General features: G+C 47.2%; 1 protein-coding gene across 3 annotated transcripts in view; it reads left to right on the forward strand.

The window, feature by feature from the left end:
• GOLGA1 (golgin A1) overlaps positions 1–27,299 on the forward strand; it is an 804,100-nt gene that overhangs the window by 570,837 nt on the left and 205,964 nt on the right. For all 3 annotated transcript variants that reach the window (XM_069609438.1, XM_069609440.1, XM_069609439.1), the window contains one exon: positions 23,698–23,850. In XM_069609438.1, the coding sequence (XP_069465539.1) occupies positions 23,698–23,850 (153 nt within the window). The remainder of the gene's footprint in view (positions 1–23,697; positions 23,851–27,299) is intronic.

Consider the following 27,299-nt stretch of genomic DNA (forward strand, 5'->3'; position numbering starts at 1 on the left):
GCCAAACCAAACAATTTTTAGGGGCTCTAATTCAAACAAAGGACGGCCTCGTCTTCCCCTCCAATGAGAGGGTCCAAAACATGCTGTTTCAGATCCCCCATTATGTAACAGGTCGGGAGGTGACGGTACGCAAAGCTATGCGCTTGCTAGGGATGATGGCGTCATGTATTTATTTGGTACCTCACGCGCGTCTGCGCATGCGCCCAATGCAGGAGTGGCTCAACAACCAGTGGTGTCAGGCCAGCGGACAATGGGACGATCTAGTGGTGGTCTCGCAGGCCTTAGTACTTTCGCTGAGGTGGTGGACAAAAGAAAACCTGCTAATAGGGAAGACTTTTGCCACACCCGCGGTAGAAGCCACTCTAACCACAGACGCATCCCTCACAGGATGGGGGGCTCACCTATTCCATCAGACTGCTCACGGAGCGTGGACTCCGAGCTTAGCATCCAAACATATAAACCTGCTGGAACTTCTAGCAGTGTTCAAGGCACTGAAAGCCTTTCAGAAACACCTGCAAGGAAAGACAGTGATGGTCCTCACAGACAGCACCACAGCCATGTACTACCTCAACAAACAAGGGGGCACTCACTCTCCAGGACTGTCCAAACTGTCCCAGAATATATGGAAGTGGGCTCTCAGACAGACACAACATGTTTCTACTATCGCAACATGTACCAGGGGAACTCAATCTGCTAGCAGACAAGCTCAGCAGAGACTTCCCACTGCCCGAAGAGTACGAATGGCAATTGCACGAAACCATCGTCTTAGACGTCTTCACGCAATGGGGTTTTCCGGAAATAGACCTGTTCGCAACTATGGAAAACTCACAATGCCAAAGTTACGCCTCCAGGTACCCCCAGAACCAATCCAAGGGGAACGGTCTGTCGATTCAATGGTCAGGGAAATTTGTTTACGCCTTTCCCCCCGACTCCCCTTCTCAACAAAGTGGTGCACAAGATGCACCAGGAGCAGGTTACCATGATACTAGTGGCCCCAATGTGGGCCCGGCAACCTTGGTTCGCTCACTTGATGGAGATGTCCCTATCTCCCCCAGTGAAACTTCCCTGCCCATACAACATGCTGTCACAAGACAAGGGCAAGACACTGCACCCATGCCCTCAGACCATGAACTTAGCAGCCTGGCTCCTGAGATCGTAGAATTTGGCCATTTACAACTCCCTCAGAGATGTATGGACATCCTCAGGGAAGCCAGAAAACCAAATACTCGCCACTGCTATGCTAGCAAATGGAAAAGATTTGTCATCTGGTGTACAAATAGGAGCATCAACCCAATTGACTGCTCCCCTACTGACATTGTCCTATACTTGACCCATTTACTGGATTCAGGTCTAGTGTTCAATTCTATTAAAGTCCACCTAGCGGCACTTTCTGCATACACCACTTCCCAACTTAGTGTCGTGGTGGAAGATACCAGTTATCAAAGCCTTCATGGAAGGGGTAAAAAGAATACACCCTCCAATAGCTAACCCAGCTCCCGGATGGGACTTAAATGTGGTACTTTCTAGACTCATGGGCCCCCCTTTCGAACCCATACACAAAGCAACTCTTAAAGACCTCACTCTTAAGACTGCTTTCCTAATAGCTATCACCTCCATTAGGAGAGTAAGTGAACTACAGGCTCTTTCTGTACTAGACCCCTTCGTAACAGTTCACAAAGATAAAGTGGTTCTACGCACACACCCAAGGTTTGCACCAAAATTCATCTCAAAATTTCATGTAAACCAGTCTATAGAACTACCAACGTTCTTTCAAAACCCTTCCAGCTTGGGAGAAAAAAGTCTGCATACACTAGATGTACGCAGAGCAGTCATGTTCTACATGGAAAGAACCAGACCACTGAGAAAGACTAATCAGTTCTTTGTCTCTGTGGCAGCAGGAAGAGAAGGAGATGCAGTTTCAAAGTCCACTATATCTAGATGGATTGTTCTATGCATCACTCTCTGTTACACTCTTGCTAAGAGAGAACTACCCTTCAAGCCAAGAGCACATTCCACTCGAGGCACTGGGGCTTCCATAGCATTCATTGCAAATGTTCCCCTTGAGTCCATCTGCAAAGCGGCTACCTGGAGTTCTGTGCACACCTTTACAAAACACTACTGTCTAGATACACACTCTAGATCTGACTCCCAGGTGGGACAGGCAGTATTAAGACATCTTTTCTCTACTGTTCCTTCTCATAACCCACCGCCAACTCCGGGTACTGCTCGCTAGTCTATGCACAGCATGTGATTCTAAGCAGATTAACAAACATCAGAAGACAATGCATTACTTACCGTAAAAGCATTTCTGATGGTTGTATCTGCTTAGATTCACATGCGCCCACCCTTCCTCCCTGCTCGGATGGAAGGAACATAGACACCTTTTTTATATATTCCCTCTTTTCTGTACTCACTCACGTCTAGAAGGCTCCCTCAGGGCAGAATAATACAAACAGAGGGACCTCGACGCGTGAGGGATTGTGGGTACAATGCACGTCACTATAGGGATAGTGTTACAGACACGCCTTGTCGACGTCCCCTTTTCGACTACGAAAAACAAAATGCAATACTCCGCAGTGACCACTGGATGTCGGACCTATGCACAGCATGTGAATCTAAGCAGATACAACCATCGGAAATGCTTTTACGGTAAGTAATGCATTGTCATTTCCATTATTGAGGTTTAACTCTGCATATTCTGATAATTCTGAGTACGCTCCTATTATTCCACTACGCCTTATCTCCCGTGCTGTTTGTTTGTTATTGCGCACCAAACCCTTGGGCATTCGGGCGCAGCAGAGGTCAAGACAACTTAAGCTTAGTTACAGAGTAAGTACAATGAATCATATAATATACAAAACAGTTGGAGAATAAGTACTGCCAGGATAGTTACAATGGCGGAAGGAAGCACGGTAAGAAACATGCAGCAGAGACAGCAGTGCAGGTAACGAGAGTTAAGCTAACTGTCATTCGTGCGTAGCCATTTGATTACATTGAGTCTAAATTTGGGCTAAGGCTGTTCCTTTCTAAGGTCATACGGTAATGCATTCCAAGTTTGAGCTGCAATAACTGGGAAACTAGATCCTCCAGATGTAACACGTTTAAATCTAGGTACTTCCAAGGTATGGGCATTGGCTGCTCTTGTTGGGCGTGTGGACGATCATCTGTTTATCCTATCAGCAAGGTAGGGTGGGGCTAAGTTGTTTAAACGTTTAGAGGTGACGGAAGTGTTTTTTAGGAGTATCCTATCAGATATTTTTAGCCAATGAATCTCTCTTCTAGCCTCTGAGATGTGTTCTCTCATAGGGATATTCAAGGCTGCTCTTACGGCATTATTTTGCATTCTTTGTAATTTGTCAATGATATTTTTGTTGGCACCCGAGTAGAGAGCATTACAATAGTCTAGTCTCGACATTACGAGAGCATTGGCCAGGGTGATGCAACTCGAGGTAGTGAGGAATGGTCTGCATGCTCGGATGAGCTTACAGGTATAGGCTGTGGAAGATGCGAGGGAATTGATTTGTTTCTTTTTTTTAAACTTTTATTTTTAGCGGCACAAGGTTACATGGTGCAGGCAACAAGGGCACGAGTCCAGCCCGTGTAAAAGACGTAACAATACAGTGCATTTAACATGGTACATTGGACACAGCAATACAAGGCAGTGGTCGCATGGAATATATACAAATAAGTGTGCACATAGTAGGGGTAATTACACAGGGGTGGGAGACAAGCCAGAGCTGGAGGCACTTGTGCTTCTATTGTTAAGGTATGTGTTGAATTCTGTCCAGATGTTACGGGGGCGAGATGTAACAGGGAGCATGGATATGAATTCCTCCTCGCAATTGCGTGACCAGGTAAGCATATGGAGCCATTTCCGGTGAGCCGGAGGGGAGGGATTTTTCCAATTCTGAAGGACGCATTTCTTGGCAACCATACATGCAATATTCAAAAATCTAGCTGAACATCTAGTGTCATCGGTCATCCAGGCGCCAAAGAGGACGGCCAGAGGATCTGGGTCAACAACAACCCCAATGATAGCAGAGAGAGTTTCTAGGATGCCCTCCCAGAAACCAAGCAGTTTGTTACAGGACCAAAACATGTGTAGGTGATCGGCCTCTGTCGCCCCGCAGCGGGGGCAGGGGCGTGTAGCAGTGTGAGCGAACCTAGAGGTTCTGTACGGAGTATAATAAAGTCTATTTAGGAGTTTGTACTGCATGGCGCGAAAACGGAAGTTGAGGGAGACTCGTTGGGTGTGCAGGCACATGTTCTCCCAGGCCCCATCTGATATTTCCAGGCCCAGGTCGTCGGCCCAGTCATCGCGTGCCTTGAGGGTGGGAGTAGGGGAAGCAGCCTGAAATATCTTGTAGAGTGAGGAGACCACGCCGCGGGCGCCCCCTGAGTTGGCAATGTATGCGATGGCTGGGTTGTCTGGGGGCTCGTCCGGGAATGTGGGCCATTTGGACCTAAACGCGGCCCGCAGTCTATAATATTGGAGGGTTTCCAAAGCGGTCCCGGTATGACCCGGTTTCCAAGATCGGGGGTCAATAAAGCTGCCTTCAAGGTAGAAGTCCGTCAGTGCATGGTATCCAGCTCCCCCCAGTGTCGGGCCAGCGCTGCGTTGTGTGTGGGTTCCAGGCCAGGAAAGGCCCACACAGGAAGCCACTTGTAGTACGGGAAGGCTCCAGGCGTCTGGGAAAGCATGCGAGACCAGGCCAAGAGGGTTGTGTAGAGAGGGTCGATAGGAGAGTCGGGTATGTACTGGTAATGCAGTAGCGCGGACATTAGGTCGATGCCGGTGGTCGCCAATCTCTCCAGTTTGACATGGGGACGCGTTGGTGCACCAGGATACCAGTGGGTGGCATGTTGGGCCTGAGCTGCGTGCCAGTAAAGTGATATATTCGGGGCTGTGAGTCCCCCTAGTTTGTATGGAAGTGTCATGTCCGTCCACTTTTTGCGTACTGCGCCCGCGTGCCAAAGGAACTGAGCAAACAGTGTGTGCAGTCTGGTAAAGTAGTTGTTCCCAGGCCACACGGGTACGTTGCTAAATATGTAGAGAAGTTTGGGGAGCAGAATCATTTTAATGAGGGAGAGCCGACCAGCAACGGAGAGCGGGAGGGCACGCCACCTGAGGATTTTAGTTTCGGCCATGCGTGTTACCGCCGAGTAATTGTCAGCGAGAAGGGAGGACTTGGCCAAGGATATGTGCACGCCCAAATATCTAAAACCATTCGGTGACCAACGGAGGGGGTATTCAGAGGCAGGTTGCTGGGTGGCCTTAGTGAGCGGGAAAATCTCCGACTTAGAATAATTGATAGTGAAGCCGGAGTGAGTGCCTATGCGAGTAATGTCCCTTAGTATTGAGTCAAGGTGTGTTGCAGGGTCTCTGATGTATAAGAGAACATCGTCCGCATATAGGGATATAATTTCGGGGCTGTCTTTCAGTCTTATACCCTTGCGGGCGTGGTGGGCACGGACATAGTCTGCCATTGGTTCAATTGCTAAGGCGAACAGTATTGGAGAGAAGGGACATCCCTGTCGGGTACCTCTGAACAGTGTGAAAAGATCAGAAGTTAGTGTATTGATCCTAACCCGTGCCACAGGAGAAGTGTAAAGTAATTTTATAAACTTAATCATGTTCGGGCCAATACCCATATTCTCAAGGACCAGCCAAGTGTATCTCCAGGAGACCATATCGAAGGCCTTCTGGGCGTCCAGTGTGACCGCCACTGCTTGTGCCTCTTGATCAATGCGGGACATTACATTAAACAGTCACCTGATGTTGTGGGAGGTGGACCTGCCCGGTACAAAGCCGGCCTGGTCATCATGGACCAGATATGTCATAATGGGCAGAAATCGGTTCGCTATAATTTTTGCAAAGATCTTTGTGTCGAGGTTCATTAGGGAGAGGGGTCTATAGGACCCACATTCGTCGTCGGGCTTATCGGGCTTGAGCAGCACCGTAATGACTGCCTCGCGCATAGAGAGGGGAAGAATAGAGACGCGGAGCGATTCATCCCAGACCTCGAGTAGCTTGGGGGCGAGTATAGCGACGTGTTCTTGATAGAAATCCGCAGTCAGACCGTCGGGGCCCGGGGCTTTGCCTTTGGGTAGGTCAGAGATGGCTGTTACTATCTCGTCAAGCGTGACTGGAGAGTCCAGTTCGTCACGGGTAGCGGAGGAGATCTCAGTGGTGGGGATCGAGTCAAGGAGTTCCCGCATGTGCTGTTCAGTGTGCTCAGCAGGCTGGGAGTAGAGAGATTTGTAGAATTCGGTAAATGTGTTCAGGATTTGTAGGTCATCCCATTGGGTATTACCCTGTTCATCTTTAAGTGAGGTGATTTGCATTCGGCCAGATTCCCATTTAGTTAGTGTCGCTAACGTTCTCCCGGGCCTCTCTCCCTCACCATATCTCCTGGCCGCTTGAGGGCGACCAAGGAAATGTATCTCGCTGACGGCAAGTTTGTTGAAAGCTTGGAGTTCCTCAGAGATCTGGGCAAGAGTGGCGGGGATGGCACCAGAGGCGCCCTGCAGTTCCAGTTGTTTCAGTTTGCTTTCTGAACGGCTCAGCGCTGTTCTGATTGATTTCAGCACCCCAGCTTCCCGGGAGATAGACATTCCCCTGATGTACACCTTAAAGGCGTCCCACCTCACGGCGGCAGAGGTATCTCGGAGTGTATTTAGTTCGAAGAAAGACAGAATATCGTCGAGTATTTCAGCCTTAAATACCACATCTCGCAGGGCGTCGGATTTAAAACGCCAGGTGCTGAACGTCGGGACGGGTACTCCTAGTCTGGCTGTGAGTGTGATCGAGGCATGATCAGAAAGCGTGCGGGGTAAGATCCGGGAGCCCAACACCCCTCCCATGACACCTTTCGAGACAAGAAACAAGTCTATCCTAGAAGAGCTCCCATGCACTGATGAGTAGTAAGTGTAGTCTCTAAGATGTGGGTGCAGCGACCTCCAGGCATCGCAAATGTCGAGGGTCTTAATGTGAGAGTGCAGCCTGCGTGCGGCGCTGGACAGAGGCCGTGGGTTGGATCCAGTCCTATCCAGGGCTGCATCAAGGATAAGATTCAGATCTCCCGCCCAAATGACCAGAGTTCCCACGTATCCCAGCAGTATAGTGGCGATCTTGTCAAAAAAATCAGGAGAATCGATATTGGGGCAATAGGTGTTGACGAGTAGATGTTGGCCAAAGTGCAATGTAGTATGACATAGCGTCCTTCAGGGTCAGTGTAGTTTTTATGCAGTGTGAACTTGATGGATTTATGGATCATGGTTAGAACCCCCCTGGATTGAGTGGAGTAGGAGGTAAAAAATCTAGTAGGTCCCCATGCCGGGGCCATTGTTCTGGGGATGTGGCCATTGGAGTGTGTCTCCTGCAGGAACAGTATCTTGCAATTATGTCTGTTGGCATATGCCATGATTTTGCGCGCCTTAGTGTGATTGCTTACCCCTCGGATATTCCATGACATTAAGACGGTTGCCATACCTGTGCCAGGTATCTCATTATGTAACACGTGTTCTCAATGAACGTCTCGGACCCAACAATAGTGTGCGCCCCAAGGGAACGGGCAAAATTTACGACCGTGGCCCATTAGTGCCGGCCACATGCAACCCCGTGTGCCTTTTGTAGATAACACCCAGTTTCCCCCCCCCCCACCCTCACCACCAACCCATGATCAGCAGTGTACATCCCACCCATCTCCAACAGTGCACAGTCGGACCGACCCCAACTTGATCCAGCCTGTGCAAGAGCCCAACAGGGGCGAACCAAAAACAAAGAAATAGGAAGCAGTGCAATCGCAATGGGGTGCGCTATTGCCGTGTGTTAGCACGCTTGGGACACTAAGGCGTCCGTGAGAAAATAAACAGTGTTTGCGGTTTAGTGATGCATGTCACAGCCATTACCTGTGGCCGCGCCGGCCTGAATGCGAAATGGGGAGATATTGCATTTGATGAAGACAGGAATCAACATGATCACTATGAGTGGACCAACAACATGCAAAATAGAAAGTGCGTATCTGAGGGCTAAGGAACTGTGAGTGCAGCCCGGAGAGCGTGAAAAGTAGGAAAAAAACAGTAGGGTGGTAGTGCGGGCAGTCCATGTATGATGAAGCCCTCAGACCGCTCAAGTAGGCGGCGATCCGGGAGAGCAAGTTTCAAATTAAGTTCAGTCATTTTCCATATCATCTCCGGCAGGTGGATGCAGAGGGATGTGTGCCTCTATGAATTTCACCGCTTCTGAGGGCACCGTGAAGAAATAAAGTTTGTTGTTAAATGTGAACTTTAGACGGGCAGGGAACAGGATGGCGTATGGGATGCTTCTCTCCCTGAGCAGGTTCTTGACCCCGAGAAATTGGCGGCGCTCCTGCTGTACTGCAATCGAGAAGTCGGGGAAGATTCGGATCACCTGCGAGTCCAATCTGAGTTCACCCTTCTCCCGCGCAAGGCGGAGGATTTGGTCCCGATCTCTAAAACTCAGAATTTTAGCGATGATGGGCCGCGGGAAGTCTCCTGGTTTGGGGCGTGGGGCTAACGCCCTGTGGGCCCTTTCGATTGTGAAGAAGGGGGACAATTCCCAATAGGTCTTTCAGGAGGTTCTCGACTGCGGATTCAAGTCGGCCCTTCAGTGCATTTTCCGGGACTCCAATGATGCGTATGTTATTCCTCCGTGATCTAGATTCGAGGTTGTCGCATTTAGCGCGCACTAGTTTCATGTCCGTGACAAGGGTGGAAACCGTGCTTTGCAGCGTGTTAATATTGTCCTCGTTGGAGCTGATCCTGTTTTCGGTTTCGGTGATACGCGACCCTTGTTGGTCCAGTTTGGTTCGTAGAGATGCCACATTTGCATTAATGTCATCTAGCTTCTCGTGAAAAGCTGCGAAGTTTCTGGCCATGGATTCCATAACGACCGTCAGGTCTGCGGGGGGGGCCTCTGCAGGGAGCGGTGCCTCGATTTGATCGCATGATGTATGGGCCGAGTCGGGTCTCGGGGTGGCATTAGCAAACTTGTCCATGGCGCCAGATTTACCGGTGTTCCTGGACCTGTTGGACATCGTGGCGTGTTCCAGGGAGTCAGACTCGTGAGGTTATCGTGAGACGGGGCAATGCACCGGTGCGGCGTGGAGGACCTTAAAGCCGAGTACCGGAGGTAGCGGGCGAGAGGTTCGCTCTGACGGAGCCCCGCTCGGCTCTTAGGGCGGCATACAGATTGACCCAAGGGGTTGTGGAGAAATGCCGCACATACAGGGCCCACCAGCTCCTCACCTCAGGCTCGGTTCGCAGTCGTTAGTTGGTTCAGGCCAGGAGCGTCTTCAGCGGAGTCTTCAGCGGAGCCTTCCGCGGCGCCGCGCCGGGTCGGCCCACGCGTATCGGCGTGGGCCGCACAGGCGGCCCCCGCGCTCGGCCCCGGCCCCAGTCGCAAAGCAGGTGGGCGCGGTGGCGATAGATAGGGAGGCGGCCCGCCGGGTCGCCAGCTGCGACGGAAGGAAGTCTGCGACACCGTCCGCGGCGTCGACCGGCAGCGCACGGGCCTGTTTCGAAGCACCGCGAACACAGGGTCAGAGGGTCCGATTCAGGGCCAGATTTCACAGGCGGGTGGCCCCGAGTGTCAGCTATGCGTGGGCCAAGTCCGGAGACGGGGCAGAGTAGCAAACCGCAGATGGAAGCAGATGTAAAGCGGCAGCACACGGAGCTGAAAGGCTAGGCAGCCATCTTGTCGGCTGCTCAACAGCGCCCCAATTGATTTGTTTCTTAAGCGAGAGAGTGGCATCAAGATAGAAACCTAGTGTCTTGACCACAGGCATCACTTTGATGAGATTGTTGTCAATATTGAAGGCGGTATAGCTAGGGCTAAGTTTTTTTTTTGTTTGCTTCAGAGCCTAGGATTAGCATCTCGGTTTTATCGTCATTCAGGCAGAGGCCATGAGATGCCATCCAAGCCTGAATGAGGAGGTATACTTTAAGGCTGTGTCCTCCAAAAAAGTTGCCCGAAAGGGGGATAAGGATCTGGGTATCATCTGCATAATTTGTGTAGGTGATACCCAGTCTGTCCAATTTGTCAAACAGAGGCTTAGTAAAGATGTTGTACATATTAGTTGAGACACAGGATCCTTGGGGTACTCCACAGGCAATTTGAATTGGGTCAGCAGCTGTTAATGGGGAAAAGACTCGCATTGTCCTGTTAGCCAGGAAGGATTGGACCCAGGCTATGGCTTCCCCTGAAAAGTGTGCCGCCGACCTAAGGTGGTTGCATAAGACTGCATGATCCACTAGGTTGAACGCTGCAGAGAGGTCCAGGAGAAGTAGCATAGCTGTTTGTCCCTTGTCCTTCAACTCGTCAATTTGAGTCTTGAGGTCTAGCAGGGCAGTTTCCGTTCCGTGGAGTGGGCGGAAGCCAGACTGTTGTGATCCTAGTAGCTGATTAACTTCTAGGTATTCCTGAATTTGGATATATGCCACCCTATCAATAATTTTGAGTAGAAAGGGGACAGTGGTGATAGGTCAGTAGTTAGTGGGGATAGTGGGGTCTAGTGTTTGCTTTTTAAGCAGGGGGAGGACCCAAGAGTCTTTGAGGTTATTGGGTACTGAATTAGTTTTAAAAGAAGCGTTAATGAGCTTGGAGATAAACGGGGCCAGGTCTCTAGCAGCATCCTTTATATAATTTGTGCCGGGCAGCTGTCGCCCTTGCAGTTTGAAGGTTTTAAGGAGAGAATGATTTTTTCTGTGTCAAGGATAGAAATTTCTTTAAAGGTAAATGGTGTAGTTGTGTTACGCCCTGTGTCAGGTGATGGATGTTGCTCATAGGAGGGCAGAGAGGCTTTTTTAATTGCTATTTTCTGCTGGAGCGTAGTAATTTTATTTAGGAGGGCTTTTTGAATTGCGGTACACCATGGCTTATCCTTGGGGACAGTGTCTGCCGGTGGAATTGGGGCTTCCATTTCCCGGAGGATGGAAAACAGTCCCTTAGCATTGGAGCTAGCTTTTGCAATTCTGTCATTGAATATGTTTTTTTTTGTGTTGGTTATTTCTTTTTTATAGTGTTTGGAGAGTTCTGTTAATTTAGCCTTATTGTCAGTAGTCGGGGAGTGGCGCCAGATAGTTTGCAGTTTTCTTTTCTGCAATCTTAGCTCTTTGAGTTGAGGTGTGAACCATAGGTTGAGGTGGGATTTTTGTCTCGCTTTGCGCATTTTTAGTGGGGCGGTGGTGTCTAAGGCTTGCGTCATGGCAGTATTGAAGATGTCTACTAGTGATTTAGGGTCAGTATTATTATTAACGTTGTTCAGGGATGGGAGGCGGTAGGGGAGTAATTTATCTGCTGTGATGTCCTTTTTACTTCTTGTAGGGAGTGGGGGTGCCATCTCAGCGATTTTAGGACTAAGGAGGTCGAGTGTGGCTGAAAAGGTAATAAGGTGATGGTCGTTCCATGGTTGTGGTGCATTATCTGTAATAACAATGTTACAGTTGAGGTCAGCTACCCAAACCAGTGTTCTACCTTTAATGTGGGTAGGAGATAGGACTTTTTGTGAGAGTCCGTAGTCTTTGAGAAGTGTGGTTATGGCTTGGGTGTGTTTGTTTCCAGCCTCATTAAAGTCGAGGTTGAAATACCCCAGTAGGAGGGTTTGTGAATGGTTTTAAGCGTTGCTGGCTATGATATCTGTGAGGTCTTCCTCAAAGGTTCCTAGTGGCCCAGGAGGTCTGTATATCAGGTGAATTGTTAAAATACAGTTATTGGATAGTGGAAGTTTAGCTGTGAGCACTTCGCATGAGGGGTAGGTAGGCGGGGTGGCAAGCCTAATGGAGAGACTAGTTTTGGAGATGATAGCTAGGCCGCCACCGCGGGAATTAGGTCTGTCCACTCTGAGTATCTGGTAGCTCTCGGGTATAGCTATCATGAGGGCAGGGCCTGCGGTGTCATGGAGCCAAGTTTCAGTTACAGCTAGTAAGTCTAGGTTCTCATTGTGTAGTGTGTCTGCAATTTCAGCAGCATGGGCTACTAAGGATCTGGCGTTGGTAAGTGATCCAGATAGAGATAGTACACCTTTATTTGTAGGGTGAAGGGGAAGTTTAGTTTCTGGTTTATTAGGACTAGCAAGTTTTTTCTTTTTACTAAGTTCATTGGAGTCCGGTTGTAAGGGGTGGGTACCACTGTGCGGTTGTTGGTATTTTTAGGATCATAGAGCCGGAATAGCCTGGATCTCAGTCTCATATTTCTGTCCGTAGGAGGGCATGTTAGGAGTGTGGTTAGGGACATAGTGACTAGGATGCTGAGTGTGACTAGGATGCTGAGTGTAAGACTTAAGGATTGGCTCCTCAGGTTGGTGAGCATGTTCAAGGCTATGCTGTAGAGAGTCTCTATTGGTGTTTATGGTGAGTACAGTACAGTTTGAGATCTAACCCTAAAAATCATTTTATAGGCTAGTAGCAGGCTTATGTAGAAAGTACATCAGTTGCTCTAATGGACTGGGGTTTGCAGAAATATTGCACAGGTGGGCTAATATCAAAAAGCACGGGTAGGCTAGTATCAATTGCACGGGTAGGCTAGTATCAATTGCACAGGTTTGGCTAGTATCAATTGCGCAGGTGGGCTAGCATCAATTACACAGGTAGGCTAGCATCAATTGCACAGGTAGGCTAGCATCAATTGCACAGGTAGGCTAGCATCAATTGCACAGGTAGGCTAGCATCAATTGCACAGGTGGGCTAGCATCAATTACACAGGTGGGCTAACATCGATTGCGCAGGTAGGCTAACATCAATGGCACAGGTAGGCTAGTATCAATTGCACGGGTAGGCTAGTATCAATTGCACAGGTTTGGCTAGTATCAATTGCGCAGGTGGGCTAGCATCAATTACACAGGTAGGCTAGCATCAATTGCACAGGTAGGCTAGCATCAATTGCACAGGTAGGCTAGCATCAATTGCACAGGTAGGCTAGCATCAATTGCACAGGTAGGCTAGCATCAATTACACAGGTGGGCTAACATCGATTGCGCAGGTAGGCTAACATCAATGGCACAGGTAGGCTAGTATCAATTGCACGGGTAGGCTAGTATCAATTGCACAGGTGGGCTAGTATCCGTTGCGCAGCTAGGTTAACATCAATTGCACGGGTAGGCTAGTATCAATTGCACGGGTAGGCTAGTATCAATTGCACGGGTAGGCTAGTATCAATTGCACAGGTGGGCTAGTATCAATTGCGCAGGTAGGCTAGCATCAATTACACAGGTAGGCTAACATCGATTGCGTAGTTGCAGGGTGCACGTGGTTCGCAGTTGCTAGGTTTGGGTTGGGCGCAAGGCTGTAAATGCTGGGTGTAGGTGCATAGGTTGCAAATATAAGGCGGAAGCAATTGTTAGGTATAGGTAAGTACGGGCAACACAATAGCTAAGTACGGGCAACACAATAGCTAGGCATAGGGCTATACATGCTGAGTATGGGCGACACAATTGCTAAAGTATAGCCAACACAATAGCGAAGTACGGGCAACACAATAGCTAAGTACGGGCAACACAATAGCTAAGTATGGGCGACACAATAGCTAGGCATAGGGCTATACATGCGGAGTATGGGCGACACAATAGCTAGGTATGGGTGACATAATAGGTAGACATAGGGCTATGCATGCTAGGTACAGGCAACATAATGGCTAGGTATGGGCAGCATAATGGCTAAGTTTTGGCAACACAATAGCAAGGTATAGGCAGCACAAATGTTGGGTATAGGCAACCCGAGGCTACACATAACAGGCTATTTGTCAGACAGGCTCACTGATAACATTGATCAGTATATAGCGCATGCATGAGCATGGGGCGTAGTAGTATGTTCACAATAGAGTATAGTCATAATGGAAAAAAAAAGCGTAATGGAAGGGGCGGACAGAAAAGTTTGGACACCTGTAATGGCAAGGTGATGGCAAAGTCGGCGGCAAAGTACAGATGTCTGGGGAGAGTTGCCTTAGAATTATCTTGGTGTTAGGTAGATATTTAGAGGACAGTGGCACAACAGCCAGTCAGTGCTCAGTAGTGACTGTTGGACCTCGTTAGGCAGTGGCTGTACTTAAGGCCAAACGGATCTATGGGCTTGATGCTGATTTGCTATCTCTGTTATATTTAGCAGTGTCACACCTGTTCTTTGGGCCCAGTTTCTGGGCGCTGAGCTATTTGTTATGGCTCCACATGTGCATTCTAAATGATCTAATATCAAACCCACTTCCATGTTTGCAATGGAGTCTTTGGAACACATCCTTCGGTTTTATTTATAAGGTGCTGTGTGCATGGCAGACTGTTCATCATGTCTCTTTTCCTAGTCAATTTCATGTTTCTATATTCCAATGGAACTGGGGACCTATTATTTCTGTAGGATCATTTTAGGGCATTTCAGTGGGACTCCCACTACATATTTTAGTAACCTAAGTTGATGTCACTAACTAGAGGACATATTCTGTCCATCATTACATCCATCGTGTCAGTTTATTTGGGGTCACCTCAATATATCTCTGAATTCACCAGTCTATAAGGGCCCACATTTAGCAAAGTCTCGACACCAGTCATGATGGTGACTATTCTGCTCTTTCATTTAGTCCAAGTTCTGTACTGTTGGTTAAGAAGATTAATTATTTTTCTTTCAGAAGTAGTTTTTTTCTATCTAAATTGGTGTAGTTACTGTTTTTCACCTGGTAGACTACAGACCAACTTAAGTCGTCAGCTCTATGTATTTTTTCTATAAAGTGTCCCACTAAGGGGGCTGAATGTACTCTGTTCTTTATGCAGCTTTTGTGCTCAGTAATCCGGGTTTTGATTTTTCTTTCCGTTTTCCCTAGATATAGTTTCTTACAGGGACACCAGATGAAGTATACCACAAACTTAGAATTGCAGTTTGTCAAAATGTTTTGTTTCCATGGGATCTTTAGATCTAGATCTGTCTCTGTTGACTTTTTGGTTTATAGGCAGCATGTACAGGAACCACATGGGTAGTGTCCCTCTGGTGCCCGCATGCCCCATGTTTCCGTTAGGGTTGGTTGTGCTTGAATCTGTTTAGTAATGTCATTACGCATGATCTGGTCCTTAATAGATCTACTCCTTCGGAAGGCAATCAGCGGTCTTTCTAAGGGAATTGTCCCTTTCTCCAGAATTCCCCAGTTGTGGTGCACAATTTTCCGGATCCGATTAGAGAGGTTACTGTATGTGTTGACAATAACTAAATTGTCTTTATTTTTTTCTTTCGGTATTTGTTCGAGGATTGCTTCTCGATGGTGGTTGTCTGCTCGTTTCATAGCCTTTTTAGTGAGATTTACCGGATACCCTCTTTCATGTAAGTTAGTTCTTAGTTTTTCTGGCTCCCTCTTTATAGTCAGCCCTATTGGTGCTGTTCTTTTTCAACCGTAAGAACTGACCAAAGGGTAAGTTGTCGCGTGTATGTGTCGGGTGAAAGCTGGTATAATGCAGCAATGCATTGCGGTCTGTAGGTTTTTTATATGGTTTCACATATAGCTCACCCTTCTCCAAGTCCACTTTGATTGTCACATCCAAGTAGTTAACTTCATCCTTGCTGTAATTTTCGGTGAATTTTAGATGTTGATTTTGTTCATTGATCCACTCGAAAGATTGGGTGGCCATATTTTCATCTCCTTTCCAAATTATCAGACTCTTTTCCAAATTATCAGAACATCATCTATATATCGTCTCCATACTAGGATGTTCTTTTTGTATGGGTCGGTGTCTGTGTAGATGCAGTTTTTTTCAAAGGCCTCCATATATAAATTTGCAATGCTAGCGGCCAAAGTGGCCCCCATTGCCGTGCCCTGTATTTTTCTTGAAAAATGAGCCATTCAAGTGAAAATAACTTTCCATCAATGCCATTTCAGCACACCACATAATGAAGGAGGTAGGAGTGTTCGTACTCACATTCTCTGTTAGTAATCTCTCTTCCAGTACATCCAGTGAGGCCCTCTGTGGTATGTTTGTATAGAGGGCCACCACATCTACACAGATCAAGATCTCGCTGTTGGCATCAAACAGTCTGCCTTCAACCCCCCTATTTATTTGGATAGTGTTTTTTTTACAAAGGAGGCCATTTCCCTGACCATCGATTGCATGAAGTGGTCCGCAACTTTTGACAATGGCTCCAAAATTGAGTCACACGCTGATGCAATCGGTCTCCCTGGTGGTCTAGTGAGAGATTTGTGTATTTTTGGAAGGATATACAATTGTGGAATCCTAGGTTAATCGGTTATCAGGAAATCAGCCTCTTTTTTCGTTATCCATCTCCTCTCTTCTGCTTTTGACACTTTCTGATGGATCAGTCTTTCCAATTTCAATGTTGGATTCTCTTCCAGTTGTTTGTAGTTGTTGGTATCACTTAGCTGTCTCATGCACTCCTCCACATAGTCTATTGAGAATTACTGTGGTGCCATCCTTATCTGCTTTTTGAATTATTATTGTTTCGTTAAATAACTGTCATGCACCGCCGAATTCGTCCATTCTGGACTTCCTGGTCCATGATGCACTGCGGTATGAACTCAGTGATCCTTCCAACATGGCCGCCGGGCTTGAAACGGCACTCTCCAACCCTTGCGCGTAATGTTCGACTTCCTTGAAAACAGTCACGCCCCCGTGGCTCTGCGCATCTCAACGCTACTCCTTGGAGTAGTTAGATGTGTGTTGTCGAGTCTGCTTCCATTTTCTTTTCCAATTCCCTTTTTTCCTTCTTCCTTATTCCTGGAGCCCGTCTGAATCCCTTCATACCTCTTGCCCGTGCCTTTTCCTGGATTGGTCCTGTGCTCGGTCCTGCGGTGTTTCAGGCACTCTCCGAGCCTGGGTCTCTACCCCCTTCCTGGCTTCACGTCCTGGATACTGAACGCTACCTGGCGAAGGAGAGCCGGCTATCTTACGCTGGAATCCGAAGACTCGCGCCCAGGCCTATACAAGTCTCGAACAGTGAGAAAGAAGGAAGTCAATGCCAAGAAGGTCACAAGCAAAGAGAAACAGGTGAGAAGGAGAGAAACTTGTGTCTTTAGTGTGGCTTTCTCATCTCGGTTCAAGTTTTGAAAAGTTTTATTTTATCTGTTGTGTTTTCTAACCTCGTGATTTCTGCTATCACCCTATTTTCGAATACTCGGGCTTCAGCTGTTTGTGATTGTACCAGGGGACAGAAATCTGATTTTCTATGTAGCCCGCTGTCTGGTTCAATATACTACATTTTGTCCTCAAAAAACTGTTTCAAATGAATTTTTCTCATGAATTCTGCGAACTCCTCTCTGAATTTAAAACGATTATGTGTATTTGCTGTTACGAAGCCCTGACCTTTTTCAAGTATCCGTGTTTTGTTCGAGGTTAGCTCATGGTTAAAAAGGTTTACCACAGTGTTTTCATGCTGTGGGTCACTACTCTGGTCCGGGTTCCATTCTTGTATGCCAGCTCTCCCAGAGTTTGTGGATTCCGCACAGGGGTCATCAACCAGGTGAGCTGCGGGTATCCTCAATCGCCTGCATGGGATGAAATGTGTACATGAGGCCTAGGTTGCTTCACTGGGTGTGCCAGTAATAAGCATTGTTAGGGAGAATTCTTAGAAATGTGTGAATTCCCTTCTACCTTAGAGACCCCAGCCCCTTTTGCTGGACTTTAGGACTTTAATTTCTTACCTGTAGAGAATGAGACCTTTTTTCCACTCCATGTATTTTTCTGTGATTTGGACTCTGTATTTCTTTTGACTTTGGAGTCTGACAAACTCCATAGGAATCATCTTTACATTGTGACACACAGCACTTTCAGTTCAGTGACACAGGGACGTCTCTTCGATTTCCCAAAGGTTTAAATGCCTTCTCTTGGTGAAACTAGTTTCCAAGAGCAGTGAAGTGAAATTGACTTTACTTACATTTTGTAACTTTCTAGACCCAGCACACACTATCTTACCATAGGCTGCTGGCAGGGTTACTTTGTATCCCCTTTGTCTAGTTTCTCATGTAATATTTTAATGTTACCCTTTAATGGCTGGTGGCAGTTGTTTACTTTTCCCTACCATTGTGTGTTTTTACTGCGGGCTGCATTTGCAGCTGCAGTAAGACATCCATAGATGCCAATTTTGTCAAAATGGCCTGGTCTTCTTTTTTCGCCATTTCTTGTTGGAAAGGTCCATCTTGAGATTTACTCTGCGCGCCAAACCAGGTTTGGTCCCTTTGTTCGTTTTGTCTCTGGTAGGATTCACTAGTGTAGCCCACCTCTACTCCAGCTTGTCTGGCAGGGCAGGAAGTGAGGGAGTTGCCCGAAACACCATGTGCTTAATTCCCTTGGTTACAGCAATGCACCCAAAGGTGATTGGCCATGTGGCTGTCCTTATAGGACAGCCACTCTGCTGTGTGAGTGACAGGTAGGCTGTGAATGAATGGGAGAAACCTGCATAAAAGCCAAGGCGTTTGGCTTGGAAGTTAGTCGACCACTGGACGAAGGAATCCGAAGAAGAACTTGGAAGAGACGCTTGCTGCAGCTGCAGGACCGGTGAGGCCCTGCTGCATTGCTCAAGCTCCGAATTCGCCTCGACTAGAGAAGCCCTGCAACGGACGACTGATGGGACCAATCGACCCCAAAGCAAACGTGTCTGGACATCCTCTTGTAGTTCGCTGTACTTCCATTGCTGCTGCAGGAACCGTTTGCCAGGGAGAGGAACACCAGATCGAGTGCATTGTTTTTAAGTCGGACCCGAGCTCCAGGAAGATCCTCCGGATTCCCAATAAGCAGGACTGACCAAGCCTGAGCCACCTCAACAGAGTGCTGGATCCCACATGCAAGGAAAGTCCATAAAGGTATCTGCGAACCGCAGTGGTGCTGTTTGCGAGAGCCACGAGGAGCTGAAACCGCAAAGTGCAGCTGATCTGAAGTTTGCCCATTGCTGCGGCCAACCTTCCATTCGTAGTGCACAAGTCCCCAGATGTCCCCCCTTTTGTCCCCATGACTGAGACCTAGGAACACAGGATCTGCAGACCTACACAGGACCAGACGCCAGATGGAAGCAGTTTTCCTCAAACCAAAGCTACTGTAAAACTAAGGGGACTTACTTCTTGTGTAGCATTGCTAGCTCCCAGTTGAGACTTGTCTTGGTTGTCCATGCAGAGTTGCTTGCAGCTTTGCCCCTCACAAACCTCCCAGCTTGTGGCCTTACAGTGATTTCATTTTCTGCAAAGACTTCTACAACATTGTGCAAGACTTTTTTGTACCTACCTGCAACAAGTGCTTCAGCTCACCTAGACTTTTGCTCAACTAACATTGGCTGTCCTGGCTCCCTGAAAGACTCTTCTTACCTCTGACTTTGTGATTTAACTATTCCCGAGGAAAGGGTTAATTTACTTTGCATTGGAGGGTTCAAAAAGCACTTACCTGCTTAAGAATATTTGTTAACCATTGTTTTCTTTCCCCTCTTTACATTTTGACACTAATCTCAGTATTGCTGTAAATGTGCCAGTGATATATCAATGTCCACAGTGTCCTAGTTATTTAAGTCACCTCAGGGTGTAGGAAGTGTCTGTGTGCCATCCCAAATGGGTATCTACTGATTTATTGAAACTGAGTGTGTGTAGTTTTGAAGTATATTTTGGTGTTACATATATTTGCTCCCTTCTAAAAAAGGCTTATTCAACTGGCTGTTAAATTAATAAATAATTGTTTAATCAAGAAACCTTGAGTGTTTATTTGGATACTTGTCACTGTGAATCTTTGTGTGATAACCCTACAGCTCACATTGACCCCTCTTGAGATGAGCCTGGCTGTTCAGTCACTCTACCAGCTTGTGTAGTACGTGCTTATACTAAAGGTTGGTTTAACTATTGCCAAGAGGACAAGGCTGGTGCAGTCTACCACGGGGTACTGCATACAATCTTGCCTAACATGTGATATGCCCTGTGGTCATCTTAGTGTGCAACAGGGACATGCAATGTGATTGGCTGATTGGTATGCATCCATCATCTTTCAGGCCATGCATCATCTGAACCCTACATGCACCCTGTGTGATTGAGTGGGCTGTCCTGTGGCAGATTACATTTGCCTGCACATGGGATTACTGGACTTCCACTGGTGGATGATGACCTTTGTGTATGGGATTGTGTGTGAGACTCATGCTCAACAAGTACCGTCATGTAACCACTTGTCCTTTGAATATGGTCTATACATGTTCCACGGGTTTGCTATGCAATGTGCGCCATGTCCCTTGTAGCCCACTTTCTACATGCACCGCTCCCTGGGTTTTATTGGCACAGTAGTGCATCCATACCGTCAGGATGAGGCTCCTGTCATGACTAGCTGTTCAGGGCCAGTGGTGATTTGTATTTGGTTGTGGCTGTCTCAGTGGATGGTGTAACTTTAGCTACATGGCAACAGCTTTTGTTTTGTTTTGCATGTAAATGTGCATTCATGTGTCACTCTCTCAGGGATGTTCATGTTCGGATTTGATCCCGATCATCTACAGTGGTTTAGTGGATGGGTACTGCATGCCTCTCACTTTGCATCCCTGTGTGGTGCCCTGGGTGAGGTTACTCTTGTGTGTCAAGGTTTAAGGCAGCATTGCAACACAAACTGGGTGCATTCTGGTTTTTATGGTTCCATGTGTTATGTTGTTTTGAGAAGTGTCTGGCCATCACCTTTTGTTGGTCCGGGTGTGGTGGCCATGTGCAGGTGTCCTTGTGTGCCACACATATATTGTACTGGTGCTGTGATGGTGCTGGCTGTGGCTCCTGGTGGCATGCAAGGCTTCCTGTGGCTCTGGCCTCCCCCCTACATTTCTTGTACTTTGGCATGCATTTCAGGCAGGGTTTGTATTTGCCCACTATCCGTGTGCATTGGGCTCTGTGCCGCTGCATGTAGGCTGGCAGTGTACTGTTGTGCAGCACCATGGAGTCGTTGGTGGATCCAGCGAAGTGAGCGCAGCAGTTGCTGATGGTCCGGTCTGGGCTACAGGTCATCAGCATGTTCTATTAATGGAAATGCTTCAGATTCCTGTATGCTACTTCATGGTCCCAGAGTGCAACCAGTGCAACATGTGTGCAGTCTAGGGCTGCTATCACGTTCGACACTTGAGCAATCGTATAGAAATGTGCCTTAAGTTCATACACCTGTGCCTGGGTGGTGGGCAATGCAATGTGTTTATTCACATGGAGCAGCAGTGCATCCAGCACCTGGCCCAGGACGGCACTGAATGTGGACTGGGCCATGCCATGCATCATGGCAACTGTGTGCTGGAAAATGCCCGTCCCAAGGTATTTAAGGACTGACACCAGCTTCCTGACTGGGGGCACAGCCGTGGCGATGGCAATCCTGCTACCTTCGATTCTGTCCAGCAACTGGGAGATGGTAGGCCTGTCCAGCCTGTACTCAGCTACCATCTGACCATCAGTCAGGGCCTAGAGTGTTGGCATGACCCTGGGGATGGCTGGACACCTTTCTGTGGGAGGTCTCCTCCTCCTCCCCACCCCTTGTGGTCCCTGTGCTGGATGTCAGGCCTTTGTAGATCCTGGTGCAGCATTTACAGGTCCATGTCAAGGCTCCCGGCTCCAAATGGCAACATGGTGTTGGGGAGTGTGTTTGGGGCTTGGGTGGGTCTTTTGTAGGCCTTGTGTGTGCATTGTTTGCACCTGTGCGTTGATTGCTCTCACCTCCCTGCTCCTAATGGGAATATGGTATTGGGAAGGGTGTTTGGGGCTGGGGCGGTTCTGTGTGCATTGTTTGCTCCTGTGCCTTTATTGCTCTCCCCTCCCTGCTCCTATTGGCAACATAGTGTTGGGAAGGGTGTTTGGGGCATGGCTGGGTCTTTTGTAGGCCTCTTGTGTGCATGGTTTCCACCTGTGGCTTTGTTACTCTCACCTTTGTTCTTTTACCTCCAGCATTTGGACGTTTTTTTTTTCAGTGCTATTAGCGCCGATACTCTACTTGTGATCGGTCTGTGATATCGCGTTGTGTTGGCGGCGTGAGTACAGCCGGCGCAATTACAGCTCGCTGTAACAGCGCCGGCTGGATTGCAGTAATGATCCGGCAGACGGTATTGGCAGCGCTAATAACGTTACTGCTGGATTTAAAGGCTACTGCCCAACTCGTGATGAGACCCACTCTCTTGTGGTTTTGCTAACTAAATACAATTACTGTATATCTTTGTCAGTGCGCAAGTGCGTGGTATTACTGATAATACGGTAGTAGAACTGTCATTAGTGTCAAACTCTAACGATTGTAGCCACGAGTAACTACAAACTAAGCAGTGGCCTTTGAAAAGTATCTGCAATTAATTCTATTTGTATTGGTTTAATGATCTAAGTGTTTTAAAGCATCTATTGTGTACATATAATAGATATATATTTTATATAAATGTATTGGTACAAGTGTTTCTTTGACCTGCTTTACTTAAGAGTTCAGTGTACTTAACTACAGCTCACATCTTCCTCTTATGATAATCCTGACTGCTCTGCCACTCTATCAAGGTTCCATGAGTAGTACAGACTGATACAAAGAGTTGGGGAGCTCTATACCTTTGGGATTGTTTTATGAAGTCTTACCTCAAGTTGACTTTAGGAAAACTCCCATAACCTCTACCGTGACGGACAATCCTGGGTAAGTCTCCTGTGTGGATGGTGGCACCGCGATTCACCACACCACTCATGGTTACAAAGTGCCTCATACAGATTTATAACCTGGGGAAAGGGGTAGTCAATTCTTATACTGCTACTAGCTAATGCATGATTAAAAGAAAATTAACATTTCTTAAGTCTCTCCAATGACTTTCCAAGATGTATCTTTGTGGCCAGGTTTTGCACCCTCTGAGGGCATTTCCATTTTAATGCACTGCCAAATGCAGCCATGTTGGGGAAGCCTTAAAAGCTGATCTCTGATACTATGGGCCAGATACTTAAATCATTTTTTGGCGCAAGTGATGAGGTGCGCCAGCGCATTTCATCAATTGTGCCAAAAAATAGGGGCACTGCACCTTAGATGCGCTCATTCAGATGCCTTTATTTCGCCCTCTGCACATTTGTGCAAATAAGGGGGCGTTTCTGGGCATTTAAACGTGCATCCCATTTTCACAAATGGGGTGCGCTTTAAATGCACAGAAAGGAGCATCATCCCCATGTGCCTTTTGAAACAGGCACAGGAGTAGGCTTAAATCTGGATACTTTCTGACCCTTTCATGATTTTGTTTTTTTAAGTGTGACTGCCGGGGTTTAAACCATCCCACAAACAGGGTTGACAAAAGCTTTTTATGCTCGCCATTTCACTGAGACAAGCCCTTTAAGGTCCCGCCTGAGTGAGATGCGCCCCCAGCAACCATATGGTTGCTGGGAGCCTGTCATAGATTAGTGTCAGGAACACGCTCTGGATACTAATGTATGCAATGGGGGCTGGACAGTGCATCTTTGCATCACTGACCAGCCCCTCCTGAAAGGCTCAGTTGACCTTTCAGAATAAGGTGACTTGAGAATTTCAGAGAGCAGCTCAAATGAAACGAGCGCATTGTCTATGCTCCTTTAATTTGAGCTATTATTTGAGAATCAGCCCCTATTCCTCCTTTTGTCATTGTTTTGGTTCATTGCAAAGGCAGTCGTTGCAAAGCGCTTATAAATTGCTTTTAATTAAGAGTACAGTATGAGAGAAGTGGCTCATTTTCAATTGTCTAAATTGTAAGCACCGTTGTCAGTCTCCCATAAATGTATTCTTTTCCTTTTAGAAAGCTGATCTGGAAGCAGAAAGCAACAGGCTACAACAGCAGATGTCCACTATCAAACACCAGTGTGCAGAGAAAGTCAACCGGCTTGAAACACAGATAGCTTCCTTGGAAACTGCCCGAGAGTTTGATAAAACAGCTGCACAGCACAAGATAGTAAGTGGAGATGGATACCATATTGTTTGCACCTGGCGTCTCTTGTTCTTAAGATAGAAAGCCCTTTTTTATCACTTGTGTAAGTGCCCTTGTATTTTTGCTGGCTTTATATGTGTACCGACTGTTAAGATGGGGTGGATTTTGGGAGGCCAACCTATAATGGTAAACAGGAAAGACACTGACGTGTAGCCAAACCCAGTCAAGGTAGTGTAGCAGAGCAGATGTGTAAGCCTTACACTGAGGAGGATGTGTTGGGAAAGATTTCTTTTTGCTCCTTTACTCCCATAGACTTCTATGGGAAACACATTGTTGCTATGTTTTGCCTACTGGCCTGACATCTTGGAGTTTAGTAAAGCCCTCAGCTTTTTACTCACTATTATGGGAAAACTGATCAAACCCTAAGAATATGAGTACCGTGAGACTCTGTCTCACTTAGTGAAGTTCTTATATTTTTAAAGCTGCACACGCCACCTTAAGGTGAAGTGTGGTTAAGATACTTTGTAGCCATATAACTTTTTCTTTAAGTCATTTTGTGGTTACAATTTCAGCATCCAGGATGGGATGGTGGCACCAGATAGCAACTCCAGCCAAAATCCTCGATAAAAGGAGGCTTTCCGCTGCCATTCCACTAATCATCATCAGAGTCCAGCCCGCTGACGACCATTGTCGATGACAAGAATTGCCTCCAGCCAACTCCCGTGAATCCCTACTCTTCTACTCTGGTATCAAGGAGCCCCTTGTAGGTGCTTCTGCCCTGAACCAGTGGGACCGACCAGTCTTGATCCCTGCTTGAGTATCCGTACCTGCTGAGCCTTTGGAAGTGTCCATAGACTACCTATTGGACTGGCCAGCTCTTTCCCAGGCTACCCCGCTGTCGCTGTTCCGAGTGCATCCTTGCAACTTGGAAGTTCTTCAACTTTACAACAAGGCACCTGATACTGCATTTTCTGCTTTCCAGTATCGGCAGAAGCCATGCAGTCTGCTCCTTGGTCCGTCAACCGAAGAGCGCATGTCGCCATCTGACTGTGGTGACATCCATTGAAATCCGTCGTCTTCTCTCTCTGGAAGTCACCTCTGGTCTCCTGCTCCCCAGAAGTCTTCTTTATTTCGTGTCAAGGGTGACGAGCTGGCCAGTCTCTGGAACCGTAATACAGGATCAGAGACCGAACAAACCTAAATCCTGTGAGCTGCCTTCTCAAAGTAATTCTATGCATTAGATGTTCTGTATACATTTCAAGCTATTTTACTTACCATTAATAGCATAAATTGTGCCTTAGTAGCAGTGTAACAAATGAGGGTATTTTACCTGTGTGGTGCCTTTCATTTATCATTTTTGTGAGTGTTCCCTCTACTACCCAACAGTACCCACCGCCCTCCTTAGCTCAGCCTAACAACCATCAAGCAAGTTGTTAAGTTAAGCTCTGTTTGAGACTATGGAGGACAGGAAGTACAGGCTCGCTTACCCCCTGACTCTGAATTTCCCAGATGCCTTGATGGAGCATCTGGGGGTTCTTGAGGGGGGCTCTTTTTATCCATTTTCTGTTCGGGTGGGAGGTGCACGGGGGTTGCAGGTTCGAGGATGCAGACCTCTTGAGGACACTTCACGGGATGGGGCAAGGCAAGTTCCAGCGACGGGCACCATTTGCAACCAACGACAGACATCCTTCCAGTCGCTGCCACAGAAGGTGCTCCAGGACAGGTTCCCTTGAAGATGGGAAGATGGCATTCTGGGAGAAGGAGACTTGTGGCACAAACTGGCCACCACCAGCGTTCCGGACAAACATGCAACCGTGACTGTTCTAGTGGTGTAGCTCACGAAACAGCTGATCAGTCCACCTGGCGGTCCATGGACACTTCCCCGAGAATGTGTTGAGACTAGTTGGTCCCACAAGTCCAAGGACTGAAGCACCCCTCATGGTCTTCGGAGATCAGGTAGAGGAGCAGGGCTTCACTAAATCGGACACTGGAAGGGATGCTGGGCCACTTCAGGAGTCTTTTTCGGATCATCAACTGTCTTCGAGGGATTCTTGGCTCCAATGTAGATCTGAAGAATGTCTGCAGAAGCCCTCCCCTTATCCAAATTCTGAGGTGAAAGCAAGTCCAAGCAAGTCCAAGCCCACCAATGCTAAGGATCTGCACTATTTAAACAGCCTGCAGTGGGCCAATCAGTGACACCTACTGGGTTCACATCCACCCCAGTAGGAGACTTGCTACCAGTGATGTGGACAGGAACTAGACAGTCCCAGCCCCCTTCCAGAGCCTCACACAAATAAAGGTTCACTAGACTGCGAAAGCAGCATGTTTCCTAGGCAAGTGCATGACATTATAATGACATTTTTGACCTGAGAGGGCAGGAAGTATAAACTACAATATGGCCAAAGAACAAGCAAGAATCTCGTGGCACAGCTATTTTAGGGCACTAGCCATGTTTAGTAGCAAAACGCAGCAAACGCAAATGTGCACACACAAAATAAATGGTAAAAATGTAGCTGCTACCACTGACTGCACCAGCTTGTCTTTAGGCACATATAAAAGTAATAAAAAATCCCATGTGTAAAAGGCTGGGGTGATAAAAAATTATCCCCATTGCACTGCATTGTAAGATGCTGTGTGCAACGTAAAAATGCAAGAGCTCCAAAAGGGAATCAAAGATTCCCAGTGCTGATAGTCTGAAGGACTGATCAGTTTCCCCATAACAAGTGAGCAAAAGGCAAGAGAAGTGAAGCTCCCTTCAAAAAGTCAGGACAGGGTAAAAACAGAGAAAAAATAATGGGATTACATAGAAAGCTATGGAGGGAAAGTCGCAAAAAAAGACAAATCTTTCCCAACACTCAGTATGGTCACTTAAGGGGGACTCCCAATTCCCATAGCTGATATAGAGTCAGGCGAACAATGGGCACTGAAGGCGTTAGTTCCTTAAACTTTGCACTACGTATATATTTGTTGAATGCATAAGCCATCTCACCAACAAAAGAATTTTAATTAAAAGCAATGGACCTTTTCAATAAAGCACACTAACGATCATCCCCCTGTTTGTATAGCAGAGAATTGGAGCGTCACAACTGTTTACAAGAGTGATGGCACACGCTCTACGTGTGACGTCACCTCAGGGTATAACAGTGGGTTTTAAAAATTGCAACCGCAGTTAATGAACGTGGTATGCCATTGAGGAGAGTCATCCCTTGTTAGGGGAGTTTTCCTAAAGTCTACCAACAGAGGAGACTATAAATATATCCCTTGGTATACAGGCCCTAACTCTTAGTATACGTCTGTACTACCCAAAGGTTTGGTAGAATGGCAGAGCAGCCAGGCTTATCATAGGAGGAGGATGTGAGCTGTAGGTAAGTGCAATTAACATTGGCCCAAAGAAACTCTCTCACGAGTGTAGTTATAGTAAAATAGACATTTATTTATCATATATGGGGCATAGTTATATTCAGCTAAGTAAG

Source organism: Ambystoma mexicanum, chromosome 8 (genome assembly GCF_040938575.1).
Source record: "Ambystoma mexicanum isolate Mex_15411 chromosome 8, UKY_AmexF1_1, whole genome shotgun sequence".
NCBI lineage: Eukaryota > Metazoa > Chordata > Amphibia > Caudata > Ambystomatidae > Ambystoma > Ambystoma mexicanum.